Raw genomic sequence first — 17325 nt, 5'->3', positions numbered from 1 at the left:
TTGGAAAGTGACAGGTATATTTAAGACCAAAGATTTAAAAGGAATATAACTGATGCATTATTCATTTCACGTGCAAACTGGTGTTACAAGGGTCTGTCAGTGAAAACAGTGCTAATTAGAAAATGTTTGCATTTTAAAATAACATGTTAACCTTCTGCTCAGCAACAGCGCCCTGTGCAGCCACACGTGGTGATTCATTTTGTTGGGCTCACTTTCGGAGCAATTTGGTGGTTTTCATGTAGAAAAAAAAAATATATGAATGTTTGCATAATCCCATTTACTGACCTGAAGCAAAACAGTGGTAAAGTTCTTGAACATCGTACACACAGTACCTGTTAAACACCAGACTACTGACACTAGGATTTATCTCAAAGCATCCTCACAGAGTCATTAGTATGGCTGCAGAGTCTGACTTGTTTGTAACTTACCCTGTTCTTGCTTAAGTGATGCTGACAGAGTCCTTAGGCTTCATAAATATTAGTGGAGCAGTTCCCACACGTCACAGGGATGCAGATGGGAATGGGCTTTGACCATGGACCGTGCATAAAGATGGACAACACTTCCTCTCCTTGAAGTTAAAACCATAGCTGCACACCACTATCACAATTGTGCAGACTCTTTACCAGAAAAATGAACCCTTGGACAAATTGAATCAGTGTGATACGAACTACCTAAAATGACAGAAACCATCTTTGGTCAATGTCGTGTCTGCTAACATGGAGGAGACACAGGTTTATGTAATTTCGATCTGAACGTTGTATCTCCAGTCTTTGGTATATTATTTTCCAGTTTTAGTTTTAAACACGTCATCCGAAAAAAAAGTCGACCAGGAAGGAAAAGCAGAAACTGGACGTTGATTAAAGAGGGACCCATTTTTAGAGGCTAGTTGTCACATAATGAGTCTGTTTAACGCCAAGACAAAGAAAATGTCTGAATTTTAGTTAAAAAGCGTCTCTCGACCAGAAGAAAGGGACGAGAAGTAGAAAAGTGAGAGGCATTGTGCAGGCTCTCATAGAAATAATGTCACTGGTGAGTTTTTATATGATTTGAGTTAAAATTATTTTCTTTTTTTATGTCTGTCATTTCTCGAGGCTTTTTAAAGAGGCCTGTACAAAAGCCAGTGGTTTGGTGCTGAGAGCGAGTACTAGTGAAGGGCCAGAGGAGAACAAAGAACCCTCCACCAATTTGATTATAATATCACACCTATTCAGAGAGTTAATGTGGTGTCTCAGATGTCATGCGGCTCTTCTCTCTCCCTGATTCTGTCCTCTCCCTTTCCTCACTTATCCCCTCGCCATTCCTCCCTCTCTCACTCTCATCCTCTTCTTTCTCTCCGCTTTGTGCTAGGGATCAGCCCTCACTCGAGGGGCTTTGATGAAATCCTTTCAAGGCGGAAAGTGACGGTCTGAAATGCCATTCTCAGATCAGATGTCTCTGAAACAAGGCCCGTCATATCATTCGCTACGCTCGACTTCATTAGCCCTTTGTTCGGGTTTCACGTCAGCTTTCACAAACACAATCGCTCTGTAATATCACTTGTTGCTTCTTGGATTTTCTCCCACTTACGTTTTGACAAAGAAAAAAGATCCTGTCCATTGGAAAGAAAGCAGCTTTGTTCTTCATCTGGACACAGATTTCTGTCAATCATCAGTTGGTCAAAGATCGTGTTTGGTCCAGTCTGAAATAACTCACCTGACAAGGAATTTTGTAGAATCATGGTTGCCAGAGGATGAATCGAACTTGCTTTTGTGGTTCCCTCTTGTTTTCCACATCACCATGATAAAGTTGACAATCCTACTTATTGGATCGTCGTTGATTATTCCTTATCTTTTAATCTACTGCCATCATCAGGTCATTATGAATTTTTTTTACCCTTAGCTTTTCCTTTTGCATAGTTCATAGATCGTATATAAGCATCTCGATTGCCCCCTGGTGGCTGGCTGGCTGGCTGCAAAAAAAAAAGCCTCCTCCATGTTAGTGGGTGGGATAAACTAAAACCTCACTACTGCTGCTCCATTCCCTGATATTTTCGGTTAATTTCTGGATAGTCGGCCATCTTTTTACACAGTCCGTGGGGCTACTCAACAAATGCTAACATGGTCATTTATGCCTGCTAAACATCAGCATGTTTGTTTTGGGATGAGTTGAAGTTAAAACCAACGACAATTAAAAGCTTTATCGTAAAATAAAACTTAAACTGCATCGAAGAGTCACTTTCTGTTGATTTCTGGCAGAGTTCCTGGTGGGTGCCTTTTTTTGCTGCCATTTATTCGTCTCCTAAATCCTACAGGAGAGGTGTCCAACAAGTAGCTCCTTCCATGCACTCTAACAGCTTTACTGCTTACAAAGTTTTAATCAAGCGTTCCCAGGCAAATTAATGAGGAGCTGAGAAATGATGAGGCTGAGTGACTCAATCAACACTGTGCCAGTCGAAGTTTTCTGACACCTGGAGGGAAAAAATCCCTGTTGCTGCAACTCGAGCCCACAGTGAACGTGAACATCTTTTCTTGGCCGGGTACTGCCAGGGAGTTTATAATTGAGTTGAGACTCACGAAATACTCATTAAGACGTTGTCACTCACCAGAGGAGGCTACGCTTCTCTGGTGACTGCAGGTATCCCCGAGCCCTGCTCTTCTCCAGCTGAAGAGCAAAAGTGTGTGTGTTTGTGTGTGTGTGTCTCAGAGTCTGCATATGCCTGCATTCATGTGTGATTGTGTGCATTGCTTTAATAAACACACAGGTCCATGCAGCACCATCTGCCTGGGCGGTGCTTGATGGAGCAGGAGCTGGTTGTGAGGGACACCCCTGCCACCCACTATGTGTGACAAACAATTGATAGAAACACCTGTTTATTGTCTCGCTCTTTCCACAACCTCCCCTGAAGCAGATGCTTGAATGACAGGAGTTTACAAGAGGAAGTGGCAAGAGCCTGTAGCCTGATCATTTTCACTGGATAGAGAATCACCTGTAAATAAAAAGCAGAATTTACATATTTTACTGGATGTAGTTAATTTCACCTGAGAGGGATTTTTACGTTTAAACACACTCACATATTTTACATCTCACACTCTACAGTTGATCATCACATTGTTTAATTAGTTTGATACACACAAGATCTTGACCCTCAGCACATCACGTTGCTCCTGACCTCAGTGTCATTCCAGTGAATAGTCTTTCACTCTGTGTGAGTTCTAGTTGACATGATAATTAAAACGATCCTCAAGGTGTCTGATCATTGATCGTTTGATCTCCCCTCTCCTGCCTCTGATGAAATTGATTAGAGCACTATCTATGATGAGAACAGGCAAATGAAGAACACACACACACACACACACACACATACAGAGACAACTGCCAGAGGATTTGTGGACATCATGAGGTGATACTGGGTCATCAGTCTCTGTCAGTAAACAGTATTATCAACAATAAAGCGGCAGAGAAAATGATGGTTAACAGACCGGTGGGTTAAGCTGGGACAGAGTGAGTGTAGTAAAGTGAGAGACTGTTTATAAAGATGGATAAAGTGTCTCCACTTCATCCCCTTGTACAGAAATGAAGCTAAAACACGGGCGCGGCCATCTTGCGCTTTTGACATCACTGTTGAGCCGCTGTGTCAAAGTCTCATCGATACACATGCTTCCCTAATCCTGAGTCATTCAGATGAGACTGACCTACGATTGGTGGAGCTTGTGTATCTTAGCTTTGTGTATCAACACAGTGGCTCTTCATGTGCCGACTCAAGCAAATAATGTCATCAATGCAAAATGGCAGAATTTGTATTCAGGATATTTTGGCTTAATTTCTGGGGAGTCGGGAGATCGTACATCTTTACATAAAGTCTATGAGAGCTACGTGAAATGATAGAAACCATCTTTTAGAAAAATATATTTAACGTATGTACCCTGAAGAAATAGATGGATAGATAAACTTTATTGTCCATCTCAAAGTAACAGAAATCCTCCTTTTGACAGGGCTCATTATGCACATGCTTCACATATGAAAACACATAGAACATATATTATAACAAGGCTCAACATTACACACATAATTCACATATAAAAAGACGATTTATTTTTAAAACACATAAAACACATTTTAACCAAACTCGAGTAGACACATAGGAAGGGACTGTTAAAAACATCCATGTCCCATCTAATAACATGGAGGAGGCAGATTTTATACTGCCCTCAAAAGGTGATCAAGATGATTATGCTTCACTTTTGCTGAAACGTCACATGAGTGAAGCAAAAAGGAAAATGTTCTGAACAAAACAAATGAGCTCCCATGGTTGCCAACTGGGAGTTTATGTATGAAAATGCAAATATTACATCACAATGACTATTTTACTATTGGTAATTGCATCTCTTAAATGGAACCTTGTAATGCTGTAAAATGATATGTGATTGATAAGAAGGAGCCTTAACTGCACCGTGAAACTGGCTGAGCTGAAATATGCTTCCTTATTGGTCAGCTGGCCCATAAATGACCTCCTATCGGCGCTTTAGTAAGTGTGTTCAACAAGGGCGGAATGGAAAAGCCTGTCCTCCCTTTATGGCCTGAAAATCATTGGATTATTGATTATTATTCGCCTACTTTTTTATTCAAAATGCAGCAAGCATTTTATTTTTTTTATGTGTATATTCCACTGGGTTAATGTGCATGTATCTCGCTCCTTTGTGTTTTGTAAACGAGGTCGATAAGACGAGTCGACACGCACTCAGAGGTGAATCTACAATGCAGAAGAGAGCTCCGGCAGCATTTTCCCTGAGACAGATGGATGAAGTTTATTAAGCATGTGACAGCTAACACCCCCAGCAGGGAGAAAACACTGTGGTGGATAAATAAATGTTAGCTTTACCAGCCCCTACCTCCTGTTATTCATATACCAGAATCAACACGACTATTAGGTATGAATTATGGCAACAAATGATTATTGCTGCTATGATCATTATAAATGCCATGCACCCTCTCACTGCATGGAGAAGCCATATTTCTCCAACTGTAAAGACTACAGATGCCAGCTGCCCAGTAAATGGATCACATACCTAATTTGGAGGTTTGCACTCCAGCTACTTTGTAATCAAGAGCAGATCCTTCTCGTTGGCTTGCATGGGAATGTGGAATCATTAGATGCAATTTGTGTAGAGCACACAAAACGATACGGGTTCATTCTAGGTTTTTATTAAATTTCAAGTCATTCTTACATCTCCAGTATTGAATCAATAACTAAAATGTGAAGTGTGAAGATTTTAAAAGCATATTAAAGACGACATTTTTCAAAACCTGGCTGTGATTTTTACAGATTATGTTGAGAAAAATTAAGCTTGGAAACCTTGATCTTCAATGCCCTAAAGCATTGCGGGTGATCTTTGTTTAATCCAACACTGAGCTCTCGTGACTCTTTAAAATGGATGAGCCCAAACCTTGCGTAGTGCTGCATGTTTATACTTTGATCACATGCTGCATAGCTTTAGGGACACATTTCTTTCCGTCTTTACTCCTCTTTCTGTTCTTACTTGTACGAAATTCAATATGTGGATTCTTGACCCTTTCCCTGGAGACGTGGTGAGCGCTCACCGGAGCTTTTAACACTGTGATGCGAGGGGGCAAATTTACAGTGTGATGATTATTTTTAGCTGAATGACTTCCAGCCTGGAGCCGAGAGTCATTGGAGCTTTTCAAGCTTTGTTAAAGGGTCTTACAATAACGTTGCACGTGGTGAGAAGTGTTAGATTTAGCTTTGAGTGGATTAATTCAATCATTCACTTGACTAAACGTTCATCTAAATTGTTATTTTCCACAATAATAATGTATGATAGAAGCTACTGTGACCTTGAATTTGGTTTCTTTTCAAGTGATTATACTGCTTTTGTGTTAATAATTCTTTTTTCTACATTCACTTCTTGATAGCCCTCTGTTTTAGCTTCTCCTTTATTCTCCTTGTTTTTCTCTCTCTCTGGTCATTTAAAACACATTTCTATTCTTCATTTTCACCTTCTCACCTTTTTAAACTCTGCATCTGCATGTTCATTCTCTCCAGACGCTGCCGACCACAACATACGAGTTAGAGATCGTGGCTAAGGACATGGCAGGAAGTGAAGTTGGCCTAACGGGAACAGCAACAGCTACAATCACCATCACGGACAAGAACGACCATGCCCCTGAATTCACACATCCGCTGGTGAGAAACAGCACTTTTTTCTCATCTCTATTTCTTTGAGATTTTGTATTTTCTTCTTTTTTTATCACCATGTTATTCATACAAAAGCTTCTACAGACATGGAGGTGGAAAAATGGAGGTGGAAAAATTGTGTTTATTTACTCCTCCGTGGAGGTCAGAGGTCAGGGTCATGCATTTGTTTGAAGACTGAGGAAATACTTCTGATTTTAAAAGAAGGTTTCAAGGTTTATCGCATTCTCAGTCTCATTACAGGAATCACTGAGGCATGTGCCGAGCGCTGCCAACCTTTTAGAATCAGTCCTGAGAAATAACATTTTGACGAGCAAAATGTGTGGCGTTTGTTCAGATTGTCGAAAGTTTCTGTTCATTGAAAAAATAACATATAGAAGAGAAGAAATCAGACACAATAGAATATAACAACAATAATGACTTTAATAATATCCAGGAGTAATGAAGGCCTGACAAAAACACATCATGCCAAACTCACCAGTCTGCTGCTCTGGGTCTTTCTTTTTGAATTTCTTCTACTTTTTTATTCTTTTGCTGTTTTTTTTAACTACAATGAGTCTTAACACCTCTGCAGTTGTTTCACACTAAAGCAAACAGGAGGTGTTTGCTTTAGTGTGAAACACGTCAAGAAAGAAGGACCTTTTAATTCTACTTGTATAACACAGATCGAAAGGTGTAAGTTAGACAGTGGTAGTTGGTGTGAATAAGTGAGTCATGACTGTTATTGTTAAAGCTGAGACTTGTCTTTGCAGTGGAATTGGTGATGTGGAAATGTACTTTACTTTGTGAATATATTGAGACGTCAGGTAAACATGGAGGTTTTAAGGGCCCATTATCAGCAAACAACACCAAGAGCAAATTAAAAGAGGAGCAAGGTTTTACATGGTAACTAAACAAACTAGAAAACTGGAAGAGGTCTTTGTAAAGTAAGATAAAATGAAAAAAAGTCGAGAAAGCACCATCTCGCAATGTTAAGGACAGATGACATCATTTCCTTGATCCATCCCAAAATGTAATGAGTTCTTTCTTGACACATGTCCCTCTCTGCACCAAGTTTCATGGAAATCCTGGAAAACAAACCAACACACAAAGGTACAGGGGTGGAGAGGGCGGCTCATAGATGGCTGTAGAGCCCCTGCAGATACCACAGGTTCAATTCTGACCTTGTACTTTGGTGCATGTCTTCCCCACTTACCCACAAGGTAAACAAGGTCTGTCTCTATGATTAACCTATTTTCAGGGGCCCAGAGGCCCTTTAGAGTTATGATATCTTAATTACACTCATGTAGGATTTCAGCTAATCCTACTGTGTACCAACCAAGTAAATATTAATAATAATGTAATAGTCAGACTTCAGTCTATAAACTGTAGTAGTGGCTTGTGCAGAGTAGAAGTTGGTTTGACAAAAATCACTTCACAAAAACACAAATGCCCTTTAAGACAAATCACCCACACCATGCTCATTAGCTCCTCCACTTACCCCCACCCCATTTCATGTACACGTGCGTTCACCGAGACATCAAGCATTTCTCTCCATGTTGGCTAAAGGTAAATAAATCCAGCAACGATCACATACATGTGCAAAGACCACATGTGACACGTAAGGAGGCATCATTCAAAATTAAAATTAAATTGAATCAAATCATTGCAAACAGGTGATGTGGGTGCAGAAGCAAGATAAGGGAATGTGAGAGCAGGAGTGGGAGTCGACACGTGATGGTTTGTTTAATCAGCAGTGCCTTAGGGCATTAGTGAAAAGCTAAACAACAAGTGGCATCTGCCACTCAAGCCGTGAAATAAAATGGACCTGTACCAAAAAGAAATCGACTTACTGGCACCTGCATTATTGCCTGTTTGTGCCACCTCATGATGAATCTTCCTAAAGCTGCGTCTATAGCGTTTTGCTTTTCTCTCTTAATCCCTCCTTCTCATCTCCTGATGTGTGAAAACAGGAAAAGAAGAATAAGTTCCTGCAAAAAACGACACTCCGTACACCTTAAGGTGCAGTTGTAACATTGAGTTGTGTGTTTTTTAATGGAAACGCCCACAGCTGTTGTCAGATCTAGAGACACATCACGCTTTGCCCCAACCAAACCTCCCCTACAGCCCTCCCATGATGCATTGGGGTGTCAGGGGAGCTTGTAAGTAGCGCAGCACAGATGTGAAATGTTCCAGCTCAGAGGGCCCGGCATCGGGGCCGTGCAGAGTGCAGCATGTCCATGTCCCAGTTAATGTTCTCATTTCTCAATCGGAGGAGATCCATTTAACGGCATGAAGAAATGGAGCTTTTAAAAAACAAGTGTTTGAAGGCACTAAGCTCCCGGTATAAATCCTCCACCCCTCCAATCTCTCCCTGACCGCTCCCAACCCGCCAATGAATCATCTGCGACCTCTCCGATGACCGCCATTTCATCGAGAGTGTGTTCTCTGAGAGTGTATCGGTGCAGAGTCTGTGTCAGCAGCAGCAGCAGCTCTCGGGCTTTCTACCTATGAATTATTCAATTAAATATTCCCGATCTTTCATGGAACTTTCCTCAATCGTGTCTTTCAGAGGAGTCGTGAGTTGTCTTTTTCTGAAGACACCACTTTTTAACGGACCAGATGCAAACTTTAAAAGCTCTACTTCCAGCCTGGTGAGCAGATTCAGCAGCGCAGGATGAAAAGATGAGTAGATTGTTCAACACTGATGGGTACAGTGATGCGAGGCAACGTTTTCTGAACATTAGAAATGTTCAGTTAAAGTGATGAACGTGAATATGAGCATAATGTCTCCTTTACTGAAATTAAAAATTGTTCCTTATAACTTTTGTAGCTCCGTAAAAAAAAGACAGCAAACTGTAAATGCAGCCGTCACCCGACGTAACTGTGTCCCTAATGTGAGTGAGACTGTCAGCATCAGCCCACACAGTAACGCAAGCTTTTTTTCTCCTGGAAATATAATTTTTCCTTCCTCAAGGTCAAGTAAAGAGTTTATGTGTCTACGTGCCGACCTGAGGACAAAAGAAAAAAAAAACATTTCTCTCTTCTGAAGCACCTGATGTTTTTCACACTATCATTGACTTTGTGTTTGATTTGAAGGTCTGTGGAGGCTTCGGTAAACAAGTCCTATCCAAACACATCAGTTGTGTTTTATTGTTCCACCACTTACTTCATCACAGTGATAATGGCTGCAGTGATAGATAAAAACTGACAGTCGTCTCGTCCCACACACAGTCACAGGCTCAGCAACGTATAGTAATTCAGTATGTGAGAATTAATGAGCAAATTAAAGCACTTATTTTTAATTATATTATTAAATTATTATTTCATGCAGTCTTTTAAAGAAGTAACTGTAAATTGATCTATGGTGACGTCCACAAGAAAAAACTGATATGAAGTAATTCTGTCGTCCACATATGTTCACTCCTGTGACAAATACAGATATTTTTCCTGATTATTTTTATTTAAATCACAGCAGGTGTCATATTGTGTCTGTGTGTTTACTCTTAGTCTGTTTTGCTGTGTTAAATTTGATATAGTCCCCCTCACAGTTTCCAGGGAAGGTTTCGAGGGTATAGTTCAATTCCAGCTCGTTGGTACCTGAGCAGACACAAACCCTTGTCTGCCCCCACCACGAACACCTTTTGCCCTTCACGTCTCTCGCCCTCTCTGTTATTTCATTCTTCTCCGTCCAGCACCGTCATCATCCCGCCGTCTTTCTCCTCCTCTGCACTCGCTCTGTCTCGCCTCCTCTCCGGCTGTGCTAATTCCACGCCATGTCTGACTGGGTCTATTTCCCCCTGCTCCTCATAACAAGACCATGATGGACCTTATCATTCCTGTCACTCAAACTCCCTTACAGCCAGTCTCTGGTTTTTTTTCCCCCGCACTCAATTTCGCGGTCTTTCTCTGTGCCTGTCTGTATTTCTGTCCTCACCTCCGACTCACTCTCTCCATTTCCTTACCTCTCTCCTCAGTGATGAGCAGGAGAATATGTTTGCCTGCAATCCATCTGTCCCGCTGATAAAGACGTTAGGGGTGATGAGTGTAGCACCAGGCGCGGGGCAGCAGGGCCCCGTCAGTGCTTTTCTGTCTTCGGAGGGATGGCCAACGGGTGTCACGGATTACTCTGGGCCTTGCTTGATTGCTTCACTAGCTCGCACCGAGATACACACAGTGCTTACCCTGGGTGATGCGGTGGCCAAAAAATCTCATGTCACAAAGACGAAGGGATGGAAAAGGATTTGTGTGCCGTCTGTCAGGTTAGCAGAACACTGAGAGGGAGGGTTGTACACATGTGTTTGTGTGTGTGAATGTGTGCATGTGTGGGTGCAGAGAATAGACACACAAATGATCCACTCAGAGTAAAATGTGCTAACAGACAGTCTTGGAGATTTGTTATTCTTCAGATTTATGGATCAAAAATCATATTAAATCATAATAGAAATAAAAAAATATCACAAAAATCATTAATTTCTTCAATCGTCATTCTTCATTTGTTAGTTTATTCCATGAACCATAATTTGGTTGCAGTTTATCTCCAGGTCCAAACAACCATGCTGCTGCTGTAAAGAGGTAACCCATGAGGTCCACTTGTCTTTATGGAAGGGTATTGACTCAACAGCTCCTTCAATAAAGCCTGGAGAAGCACTAGAAGTAATCATGGAAGCTCACATGAAAAATCCAGTCCTATTGTCGCTGTCGTGCGCAGCTCAGAGGAATCTCGGCGGCCTGTCGTCACACAGATATGAAAAGAGAGAGAGGTTTACATTTTCTTAAAGGAGCTGCCTTCTGATTTTACATGTTCCACCTGTGGGATACAGGTGAGAAAAAACATTAACTTGTTCAAACAGTGATCATAACTGGCTTTTTGGTGAAAATGGGATTTTGGAGGTAACAATTCATATAAAAGTGTCATTACATAAGTTCATTAATCATATTTCATCTATTCAGTTCACATTAATCTTATGTACATTGCTTTCGAGTCACATATTGACTTGGAGTAAAGCAAAAAAATAAATAAATAAGCACATAATGCAATTTTTCTTGTCATTCATTATAAATCTTTGGTTACAACCCACTTCTTGACTTGATATAGTTGTCAAATGTGAAGTGTCCTATGTAGGATTTTTTAATTTAAGTCAAAATGAAACACTGGAGAGGTTCAGTGCATGTTTGTCCATTAGATTAATTAATTAATTAAGTAATAATTATTTCTGAGTTCTGCAAGTTTTGACTGTAATAGTTGAGACATAATAAAAGTGAGGAAACTCTTTCTCCTCAGAGCGATTCATGGGGAGCAGCTTATTCTCACAGGGGAGCACGATGAACTGTAGCACAAAGACGGTGTGGACGCTTCAGATTGCTGCTTATCAGACAGTCACAAAACTCCTGCAGGAAGAAGCCGTCTCTAGTCTGACCAATGAAGAGAAAACGTCCAATGACAACCAGTGTAATCCATCTATACTGTATCACCTGAATAAGTTAGGGTGCTTCTGACGCAAGAGGTTATTTAACACACTGTGCCTGTATCCCTTGAATATTTTTTAAACTCTGCTGCATTGACAAATATGAGGAGCTGCCATCTTCTACAAAGGTAGAAAAGCAGCTTTACCGAATGTCAGATTCATCAAAACTCTATTTTTGGAAACCGCCTGAGCAGAAGCTGTTCAAATTCAATAAAGACACAGGTAAGCTCATTAACTCTCCAGGCACACTTACCGTATGCAGGATTAAAGCCAGGGGGAAGGGAGAGAAGCAGGGTGGGGGTGAGACAGCAGTAAGTTGCCAATCCTACATACACAGACACTGTATAGGATTGTGTGGGAAGACGAGTGATTGTGTGCACTGGGTTTCATTTCAGCTTCGTGCTGCTACAATGAAAACGGTGCCTTCCTACAGATTTCCGTCAGTCTACACCTCGTTCTGCTGAGAATTAAGCCGCTTTTGAAAGCAGATGAAGAAATGACAAATGTCTGCTCAGAAATTAACAAGATTCATGTTTAACTCTGGGGGGATTTCTTTCTAAATATGACTTTTAACTCTGTGATGTTTATTAGGGCATGTCTCCATCATTTAGTTGTAAAGACAGTTTATAAAGTGCAACTTAGATTTTCCATGTGTTATCTTTCTCCAGTCGGTGCGGTAGGATTTATCTACATTTTGCTTTCTAAGAACCATCTTTGCAGGATCCATACTGTAGCAGGAAGGATTGACCAAGATACATTTGCTCCTTTACACAGGGATCAGGCTTCTTTGCCTTTAAGAAGACTCATAATTATGCCGCCTTTGCCTCTTTTCACAGAATCAAACAAAGCCGGTGTAATGCCGCCCCCATCTGTGATTTTAGAAAGCATGCCAGCGTTCCGGAATTAGAGGCATGACGTGTAACACAACAGCTTTGGCATCTGTCCTGCCAGGCTGGATCTACCTTGTACACAGGCCACCACTGTAAAAGTGAAGCTAGATCATCTCAATCACTTCCTGGCTGTAGTGCAGGTCATAAATCCTACCTGCTCCATGTTAGCAGATGGGACACAGACCAAGTTTTTTTTTTTTTTATGTTATAAAAAGAGGGTGAAATGGCCTGATTGACATACAATTTAGCAAGAGTGTCAGGAAGACCTTGATACCATGGCTGTACTCCATGATCTCTACTGGACACATTCCATACAAGTGTAAGATGGCCGTATCCTGGATATTTAGGCTTCATTTGTGTAAACCTGGAGGAAATGGAGATGCTTTTGCCATCTTATAAACATTCTCTACCACAGATTTTATAATATAATTAATTTATACATATATCATCTTAATGTGGCTCTGTGACTACCACTGCCAACATAAAGGACAGCAAAGCAAAATTAATGTGAAACATTCACACCTTTTACAGGCTGTTTTTAATGGGCTACTTAAAAAAACGAATAAAGCAAGAGAGCAGCCAACAGAGCAGATGACCCCCCCCCCCGCTGTGTTGTGGCAACAGACCCCACTTGGAAGCAAAATAGTGTCGTCTTGGGAGGTTTAATGTGATGGGCTGTGGGTTTGTGTATTCCCTGTCAGAGAAAATCTTTGGGGCAGCGGGGACGTGTCACAAAGTACTTTCTATTAGGACAAATGAACAGCTGCTCAGCTGTCTGTCTGGCTGCCTGTCAGTGCATCCCCAGCTGCCATCTGTATTCATAACACATTATAACGGACACCCAGGAATAACAGAAGTTGATCTCCATTTATCCCTGTGTGTGTGTGTGTGTGTGTGTGTGTGTGTGTGTGTGTGTGTGTGTGTGTGCGTGTGTGCGTGTGTGCGTGTGTGCGTGTGTGCGGTGCCAGTAAGATACTCAATACTTATTCTTAAACTAAACCTGTTTTCCCAAATGTTTCCATTAATAAATAGGGACTAAAAGAATATTTTTTTTCTGAGAACACTATAACCAGCCACCAGCAAACGGCTGCTTTGTTACCCATTTGGGTATTTGTCCAAATCAAAGTTCATGAAAAAGTCAGATTGTTTTTGTAAAACCAGAAAGAGCTTTACAAAACCACCAGACTCTATTGACAAAAACGATAACTTTACCTCACAGAACTTGGAAGTTGCTGATCTACTGCTGCCTGGATTGGTGAGTTTCTTTGTTTTATTCAGTGACTTTTTTGGGGTGGAAGAAGTATCCAGATACTTTACTAGATTAAAAGCAGCAATACAGTAATTTAGAAAGCACTTATACAGAGTGAATAAATACATCTAGCTGATGACATTACCTTCTCCACAAACAAACAGCTGCTGTAAAGTTCAATTGGGTGTTTGTCTGCATCAAAGTTCATAAAAGAGTAAGATTGTTTTTGTTCAGCCAAAATCTTATATCCCACTTACACAAAAAACACCTCACCATTTTAACCAGTATGAAAAATAGGAAAAGAAAACCCACACTATACTAAACAACTATAGTGTTTCTGATTTAATCAAAAATAATCCTGTTCTTTAACACAATTCTGAAAAGTATTCCATAAAGTTGTCCGACACTTAAATAACAATCTGATCCGATGCATGGCAAAAACCAGCACTTTGGCACAGTGTAAGGCCCGGTTGGATTACATCCAACTATTTCACGGCTGCTGATTTTAGCTTTCTTGCTCAATACTTGACATATTCCAAACATGTTTGTCCTATTAATCATTTAGACCCACAGAGATGTGAAACGGTGACCTGGTGTAAAAGCACTGGAATTATCATTTTCCCAGAAAGTCTCCATCTATGTACATTGAAGCCATAGCTGTGCACACCACAGAAGAAAAGTGTCTGTAATACTGGTTTGTATCAAGCAAACAAAGCCAGCTGGCAATGAAAGACAAATTAAAATCTTGTATAAGAAACGAGAGGCAATTTCCACAGTGATGTCAATGAGCCAGAGCACATTTAGTGTTACTGCGTAAAGCTGACAGATGTGTATATTCTTCCAAAGCTTGACAACTCTTTCTCAGGCACTTTGCCAGAATGTTCAGGCTTTTCCCTGCTCCGTCATCTGTCTGAGGAGACGTACAGCTGAACGCTGTCGATATTGTCAGGTTGTATGGCTCTTTGTTGTGTTTTCAGAAAGGCAACAGCTGTTTGTGCTGAACCCGGCAGATGTTTACTAAATACACTTCTGTAAATAAACCTAAAGTACAGTTAGGGCTGATGGGAATACCATTGGTTTGGTAGGCATTTGGAAAAATCAATGGTAAGACCTGTTTATGATGCAGGTCGGTCAAACTGGTTATTCATCCAATAGTTGTCAGGACATTTCAAATCTACAGTCAGGCGGGAAACAGAAAAGGTCCTATAGGCTCCATCCTCTGGGGACCATGAATGTGTGCACAAATGTCCTGGTTATCTGTCCGATAGATATTTCAGTCTGAAAGAAGTGATTGATTCATCACTGTCCCCATAGAGTCGTGTCACGAGCATGACTGAAAACGTTTCGCCATCTCAGACCCAATAAATGCACAATCTGCAGCCCCTGCCACTTATCTAGCAAGAGAACATTTAGTTTGACAAACTGACATGTAATGGCATTAACTGCAGGTAATTAAACTAATGCACCTATTATTCCATGGAACGATTGTAAGTTACAATAACAGCTAAAAGTCTTTGTAAATGAATAATTACTACACCGTAAAACCAAGTACGACAGAGACCAGATACAGTTTTTGAGTTTGTTCGTTTGTGCCTCGTTATAACTTGTCTTGTAGCAGTGGAAACTCACTGGCCTTATTAAGATCTGTTCACACTGTGAGTTACCAGACTGCAGGAGGGATTTCTTTTAAATGAGACATCAGCAGGTGAACTCTGACATCGGCCGTGTCGTTTAATACCTGAATTATTGTTCCAGTGAATATAAATCAAATATAATTAAATCCAGGAGATCATGTTTGAATAAAATGTTTGATTGATGAGGTATGACAGATGATACAGTTATAATATAACACAGGCCAAGACACTTTTTAAGTTTATGTGATTTCAAGCTTTAAACTTTTTAATTACAGGCCACACACTTTACATATTTTTTAATCCATGTCCAATCTGCAAAATATTGATTCGTCTAATCTATCACATTGATTGTCTAGTCAGCATTTACTTTTTGTGAATGTTGCATTTTTTATAATAAATGTAGTGTTGATCAGTATAAAATGAACACCACCTCATAACAATAATGTAACAAACATAAATTCATGCAGACTGGATTTCACTGGAATGGATTAGAAAGGTTTACGTTGGTTTATTTGCTTAAAATATGATGAAAGTACAACCATGATCTACAGGATGTGATTTTTAACACAGGAAAAAACAAACTCCATCCAGAATCGTCTTCCTGAAGCTGTTCACATGAAAAGTTAAGAGACGTCACACTAGCCATCAAACGACATGTTGGACCCTGTCATAACAAAATATTTACCAGCATCGCAATCATCAGTATGCGATAACACAACTAAAACATACAGCGACGAAACCGTCCGCTGAAACTGGACATTATCCATTTATTTATCGCTTCATCTTAAGTTGTTGTGCCTCAAACGACGATCACCCAATTATCTTTTGACAGCATGACATTACCTTGGAGATTTATGCGACAGATTGCTGAAAAAGTCGGGCACAGGAGGAGATGGGAAACAGAAAATCAATGGGGCACTGTGGTTTTTTACTGCTCGGAACTTTTAATGTCTGGATTGTGGGGTACTTTGATCTGAGGCCACTGCAACTCATCCATCCATCCTTCCATCCATGTGCATGTATTAATAAGGCTTGTTGTGTGTACTGTATTGAATCTGGCAGAATGTCTGGGTGCGAGGCCTTTTTTTTGGCGCTCGGTCTGCACTGCTCTGGCCAATGCAGTCATTTTATTCTGAGACACACACACACACACACACACACACACACTCACACACACACTCACACACACACACACACACGCATGGTCAAAAAGGAAAGTTGAAGGCCGGTCCTTTTTCCCCCTCTTTGGCCATCTCGCCTCTGTGTCTCTCTTTATGTGTCTAAGTCATTTCGGGCCAAGGAGCTCTGCCTCACACTTAGTCATTTCCCTCCAGTCTTTCAGGTGACTGGCTGCTTTGTGCTCCAGGTGGAATTGAGGCCTTATCAGCGGCAGGGCAGGGGCCCAGCGGCCACATCACACAGAATACAACATTTCCTCCAACCGCATGACTGCCCCACATGATTAAACCCAATCTGACCGGCTGTTGTCTGTGCGACTGTACTGTATTTGAGCGTGTGTGGAGGAGAGAGTTAGAGTTTGAGTGCGTTTTATCAGCAGCTTCAAGTCCACAGCAGGGTGATGAGTGTGGGAATGCCACTGACCTGCATGCATTTCTTTAATTTTTGGTGGGAACTGTTTTCATAGCTTCAAGGTTCTTCACCGAAACAAATGCAATCAAATTTAAATTCAGGTGCATCCCACTTGTTTTCAACAGCATCCTAATTTCCCCCATGCTTTATACCAGACTGCCGCAGGCTTGCAGGACAAAAGAACCCGAAATACGTGTGTAGGTGCGAACATAAAGTCGAGAACACTGTGTTTCTATCCTCCGTGCCCTAAATGACTGCAAATGGCTCAGAGTGTCTGTGTTTTTTTTTTTAAAACAAGCTTTGGATGATTAAAAAAAGAGGGGAA

General features: G+C 40.9%; 1 protein-coding gene across 1 annotated transcript in view; it reads left to right on the top strand.

Annotated features, from left to right (window-relative positions):
- The window catches only part of cdh13 (cadherin 13, H-cadherin (heart)), a 275119-nt gene that overhangs the window by 202425 nt on the left and 55369 nt on the right, over window positions 1–17325 (top strand). The window contains exon 9 of the mRNA XM_020079467.2: window positions 6041–6181. Within this exon, the coding sequence (XP_019935026.2) occupies window positions 6041–6181 (141 nt within the window). The remainder of the gene's footprint in view (window positions 1–6040; window positions 6182–17325) is intronic.

This window comes from Paralichthys olivaceus, chromosome 7, assembly GCF_024713975.1.
Source record: "Paralichthys olivaceus isolate ysfri-2021 chromosome 7, ASM2471397v2, whole genome shotgun sequence".
NCBI classification, from domain to species: domain Eukaryota; kingdom Metazoa; phylum Chordata; class Actinopteri; order Pleuronectiformes; family Paralichthyidae; genus Paralichthys; species Paralichthys olivaceus.
Note: the sequence above shows the minus strand (reverse complement) of the source record. Positions and strands in the feature narration are given on the sequence as shown.